At 46.9% G+C, this 6,000-nt stretch overlaps 1 protein-coding gene across 3 annotated transcripts in view; it reads right to left on the bottom strand.

Annotated features, from left to right (window-relative positions):
- Nucleotides 1-839: 839 nt before the first annotated feature.
- LOC135054907 (oocyte zinc finger protein XlCOF6-like) overlaps nt 840-6,000 on the bottom strand; it is a 28,816-nt gene continuing 23,655 nt past the window's right edge. For 2 of the 3 annotated variants that reach the window (XM_063958371.1, XM_063958370.1), the window contains exons 4-5: nt 5,191-5,287; nt 841-4,068 (exon numbers count right to left, since the gene is read on the bottom strand). In XM_063958371.1, the coding sequence (XP_063814441.1) occupies nt 1,847-4,068; nt 5,191-5,287 (2,319 nt within the window). In that variant the 3' untranslated portion in view covers nt 841-1,846. Of the gene's footprint in view, nt 4,069-5,190; nt 5,288-6,000 lie in introns of all 3 variants that reach the window. The other variant, XM_063958372.1, reaches the window with a different exon arrangement.

Genomic DNA, 6,000 nt, shown 5'->3' with positions numbered 1-6,000 from the left:
AACCAGCTCCCTAACCCATGGAATTCAGAATCCTTGTTACTGGCAAGCAGTGTCGGACTGGGGCATGAAGGGCCCACCGGGGGAATGCAACGGTAGGGGCCCATATTTTGGGGTGTGGCCAGTCTCCAGAGGGGGTGTGGCCAGCTGCCACTGAGGCTTGGCTAACCATTAGAGAGTGCATTGTCTGGGCCCCTTGATAAATAGACATAGTAAATGTTGATAGTGCATGCATGATAATATAGCACATTATTAAAAGCAATGCACTATAGAAAATACACCATAGTAATGTGCAGTATAAGGTAACACTTATAATGTATAATTCAAGTGCACAGTCTGAAACCTGACCCCTAGAGGAGAGGATGGATCCCCAGGCAGAGGTGCCCACTGGTGGTTTCCATTGTACCCCTGTGGGCCAGTCCAACCCCGCTGGCAAGTCTGATTAACTAATACCCCTTTCACATCGCACAAATAACCCGGTATCGACACGGCATATTCCGTGTCGAAAACGGGTCAGTGTGCGATGTGAAAGCACTTTGGGCGAATTAGCGGGTCGCCTGACCCGGTAATTCAACTCGGTAAAAAAGAAGCGTTATTACCGGGTTGAATACCGGGTCAGGTGCAGTGTGAATGGGAGCCGTTTCGATGCGACACAGCTCCCATTCACAGCATAGGGAGAGGCGGAGCAGGAGATGAGCTTATCTCCCAGCACCGCCTCCATCCCCGCTCCTGCTGCGCCCTCCGGCTGCTATAGCAACCGACCCGGTATATTGCCGGGTCGGAAAGCCACCAAAGCAGAGCAAATGCCGGATCCCACCCGGTAAGGACACGTTTCTCTTACCGGGTGGGATCCGGCATTTGCAATCTGAAAGCAGCATAAGTGTTTGCTAAGCAGTATTCGCATTCTGGACTCCTAGTATTCTGCTAGGAACATTATATATGTTTCGGGACTGACGTTATTGTTTAGTATGTGTTATCAGAGAATGGCCTTTTCTGGAGCGGTTATTATGTTCTGCTCCTGATATTCTGCCTATCCTCAAGCCATTGGGATCCATGTATCTTGCACCTATTCTATGTTGGTAAACCTCCCCAGTGTTCCGGGTTGGTTAGAATATTTCACCACATCCATCGACAACGGTAAGATTTTGGAATTCATCTGGATCTTATATGGACTGTTTATATGAAAGATGCCATTGTTTCTTATTGCATTTAAAGGTTTTCTTGTGTTATAATATATTTAAATGAACAGATAACATTTTTTTAAGGGTTATCCAGTTTTTGTATTAAACATTATGATAAGAAAGCATTGAAGCCATTGTGTACCACTTAGGGTTAATTGACATTGTATTGTCATTTTTTTTCTCAACATTGGGTCACTTGTTGGAATTCATTTGTTCGTCATTTAATTGATGCGCCCAAGATCTATTTTTACGTTTTAGTTAGAGGCTTGGGTGTGCTTGTTCTGGGCAACAACTGCGTTTCTCCAGTCCCTTATACTGAGTGCCACTGTCACCTGCTAAGACCGTACTTACCAACATTGACAAGAACAATAAAGTTTTAGAGGGATATTTATTAAAGCTTGGAGAGAAAGTTCCAACCAATCAGCTCCTGTCATTTTTCAAACACAGCTTGTAAAATGACAGCAATAAGCTGATTGGCTTCTCTCCAAACATTGATAAATATGCTCCTTAGGCTAAAAATTAGATTCAATGTCAATGTTTTAAGAGTAAAATCAATATTTAAAAAAAAATGAAATAAAGTGAATAAGTATAAAGTAAGTATAGCCAGTCCTGGCGATCGATCCAAGAGCAATTGTTTTTTTGTTTTCTGTGACCATTAGCACTGTAGCTTATTCGCTGTTGTGGAGCCTTCGATGTCTGACAAGATGTGATTCCCGAGTGAACCTTTTCTCACACTCAGAGCACCCAAAGGGTTTCTCTCCAGAGTGCAAGGTCTGATGTCTCATGAAGTGCGAGTAGAAAGTGAAGCTTTTGCCGCACTCAACGCATATGAAGGACTTCTCTTTGGAGTGCATTTTCTCGTGTTTAGCGAGAGAGATGTCCGAGTCGCAACTCTTCCCACACTCGGAACACTCGTACACCGTTTTCCCGCTGTGGGTTTTCATGTGCTGACTCAAAAGGGCAGGGTATTGAAAGTATTCCCCACACTCAAAACAAGTGTAAGTTGTTTCCCTGATGTGGCTCCTCTGGTGTCTGGCTAGGTGGGAGTTCTTGGTGTAATTCTTCCCACACTCAGGACATACGTGCGGCCTCTTCCTTTTGTGCAACTTGGAATGTCGACTGAGGAACTCTTCATTCTCAAAGCATTTGCCACACTCAAAGCAGGAAAAGGGCTTATCGCCCGTGTGTGTTTTTCGGTGCCTGACGACATGCGCTTTCCTACGGAAGTGTTTCCCGCACTCAGGACACATGTACGGCTTCTCTCCTGTGTGAGTTCTGTAGTGGTCAGCGAGCTGCGATCTGCTGGGGAATTCTTTCCCACACTCTGAGCAAATACACTCGCTCTCCCCTGCGTGGATCTTCAAGTGGTGGCTTAGAAGGCTCTGACTTGCGAAGCTCTCCCCGCATTCGGGACATGAAATGGTTTCAATGTGACTGCCCCAGTGCAGCTCCAAAAGAGCCTCAAACCGGAAAGATTTCCCGCACTCGGTGCAGGAGAATGGCTTGTCTCCTGCGTGGCTTCTCTGGTGTCTCTCCAGTAGAGAGATTTCGTTATAACACTTCCCACACTCCGTACATGCAAACACCTCCTTTTCTTCATAAGCCGTAGGTGAATTTTGCATTTGTGAAGGTTCCATGGGCATTTGAAGCTCAGGGGCGGGGAAGCTTGTCTTGTGAGTCTTACGATGTTGGTTTAGCACGTCCAGCCGATGAAAACACTTAGTACACTCAGGACAATAGAATGTCTCCTTGTCTCCGTGAATCCTCTGATGCCGTAACATGTGAGATTTCCGCCTGAAACCTTTCCCACAGTCGGAGCACACAAACGGCTTCTCTCCCGTATGAATCCTCTGGTGTATATCGAACTCCGTCTTACAGGAATACCGTTTCCCACAATCGCAACATATCAGCGGCTTCTTTTGGTGAGATTTGGCATGATGAAGGAGGAGGCTTTTATATTTAAAACATTTTCCACATTCCAAACATGAAAACGGTTTCTCCGGGTTATTTCCCTGCTGTGCGGTACTGGAGTGGGCAGAGTAATATTCCCCCATGGGCAATTTATGGAAAGACTGAGCAGGTGAAAAGCCCTCACTACTTGGAAGCAGGCTGTGGTCTTCATTATACATATCGTCACAGACTTCCTCCTTTATGCAAAGTCTATATTGCATGTGTGATTGTTCCATTGCCACGTCGGTTTCAGTGTCTCTAGAATTCCCATCTGCGCAGGATTCCTCCTTAAGCTGGGCAAATAGAAGCTGTTGCTGTGCGGATGTAGAGGTTTCAGTCTCACTGTGTTCTCCTTCCTCACATGAAACTGGTTCCTGCTTTATATAAGCAGACGTACATTGGGCTGTTGAATGAGCTGTGTCCTTAGGAGATTTATCATGTAAGGGGAGTTTGCTCTTTGCCTGTATAGCTAAGTGCCCCACCTCTGCTTGCAGTTGACTGTTCAAGCTGAGATTTTCTTCCTCAAATTCCATTGGCTCCTCCTTAATTTCAATAGCTGTATATTCTGGCTCTCCCGGCTTCAGATCTGTGGATTTTCCTTCTTCTACTGGGCTCTCATTGCTGTCGGCAGGTACGGTTGATGTATGTGAAGTGGGTTTGCAAATGTTGTTGCCTGAAAACTTATCTGAATCAGCTGACGCCACGTCTCCTTTGTTACAGACGGATAAATATTCTGTCTGGTCAACTGGGACATGAATGTAAATTTCAGGGAGGCGTCCACCTTCACGAAGGGCTGTAGTTACACTTTGTTTTGTGTCGCCTTGGTACAAGCTCAAGGATATTTCATGCGGACTCCCAGAGGCAACCCTGCCCTTCCTTAGGTTCACAGGTGCAGAGGCGGGAGAAGACTTTGCTGATTCAATTCCGCCAGCAGATATCCCTATCGGAAAGTAATATAGTTAAGATGACTTTGCAAGAAGAGTTCCATGTGTGCCATCTGCACACAGACTAAATGGTCAATTCAGTTTCAGGTGATGCCCACGATCTTGTGCGTGCATATGCCACACATATGGTAGCTCTGAAGCGGTTGGGGCTGATATGCCGGCAGTCGAGATCCCTAAAATCAGCATGCCGGGATCACTACTGCCAGAATGCCGTCGCGGGAGGCGGGTATTCCGAACGCAACAGAGCCCCTACCGGTCTGGATGGCTCGCCACAAGTTCTATTCCCACTCTATGGGTGTCGTGGACACCCACGAGTGGGAATAGCCCCTGTTAGCCGGGATTCTGGCTGGCAGCATTGTCAGCGGTCGGGATTCTGGCGTCGGTATCCTGACCGCTGGGATCCCGGCCGCCGGCACATCAACTGCATTCCGCTCTGACGTTGTGTATTTCTATACACACCCCTGCGAGGCTATGAACAACAAAATGCAATTTTGGGGTGAAATCTGGGCTAATTGAGGGCTTGTCTTAGTGTATCATAGTTGGAGTCCCAACACCACTGCAACGGCACATCGCGGGCATTGCCTGCAAATTGAATTGACCCTTTAAAAATATAATTATTCCTAAAGACTACATAACACAAATATAAATAAAATAATTGATATCAAAGGCGGTGTATATACAGAGCTAAATGATAAAGGTGAGCTAACCAATGTACTATTGCTTTTATATGTCCACAACGCACAATTTTCTCTCTGCAGAAGCAGGTGGCCGTGTAAGGTGGGAGGAGTTTCTATAACGGAGCAGGCGGAGTATGAGGGGCAGCTTTGCAGACCTGCGCTGTGGAATCACGCACAAATGAAAGATTTGCTGATGTCACAGTAACTTACATGGCTACATTGTCAGCTTTATGAGAGCCTGCTAGGATACGTCATCTGTAGATGCCAGTTATGATCAAGTGTGTGACTGTCAGGGCAATTATGTAGCAATGTGGGAGGGTCATATAACCTGAAGGCTGCATTGACCCAGGACTTTGGTGGAAAAGGGGTATAAGAGGGAGACATCTCGTTAACCTTTGCTGATCACAGGTGGAAAAGCATACCATTGAAACCTCCTCTTACCCTGTGAATTGAGCTGGTGACTATCCCCCATTTCTTGCTTTTTATGATCCTTGTGTAGTTCTCCAAAATCTTTATTTGATTGTAAATACTCGCACTCCTGCAGAAAAGGATGAGATTGACACCCTCACACCTAACAGGAACCTGACACACACAATGACACAGTCATCACCCAGACACCTCCCCTGGTGTTACTGTATAATGTCCCATTCCCAGCAGTCACCTCTCCAGTCATCACCCAGACACCTCCCCTGGTGTTACTGTATAATGTCCCATTCCCAGCAGTCACCTCTCCAGTCATCACCCAGACACCTCCCCTGGTGTTACTGTATAATGTCCCATTCCCAGCAGTCACCTCTTCAGTCATCACCCAGACACCTCCCCTGGTGTTACTGTATAATGCCCCATTCCCAGCAGTCACCTCTCCAGTCATCACCCAGACACCTCCCCTGGTGTTACTGTATAATGTCCCATTCCCAGCAGTCACCTCTTCAGTCATCACCCAGACACCTCCCCTGGTGTTACTGTATAATGCCCCATTCCCAGCAGTCACCTCTCCAGTCATCACCCAGACACCTCCCCTGGTGTTACTGTATAATGCCCCATTCCCAGCAGTCACCTCTCCAGTCATCACCCAGACACCTCCCCTGGTGTTACTGTATAATACCCCATTCCCAGCAGTCACCTCTCCAGTCATCACCCAGACACCTCCCCTGGTGTTACTGTATAATGCCCCATTCCCAGCAGTCACCTCTCCAGTCATCACCCAGACACCTCCCCTGGTGTTACTGTATAATGCCCCATTCCCAGCAG

This window comes from Pseudophryne corroboree, chromosome 3 (assembly GCF_028390025.1).
Source record: "Pseudophryne corroboree isolate aPseCor3 chromosome 3, aPseCor3.hap2, whole genome shotgun sequence".
NCBI lineage: Eukaryota > Metazoa > Chordata > Amphibia > Anura > Myobatrachidae > Pseudophryne > Pseudophryne corroboree.
Note: the sequence above shows the minus strand (reverse complement) of the source record. Positions and strands in the feature narration are given on the sequence as shown.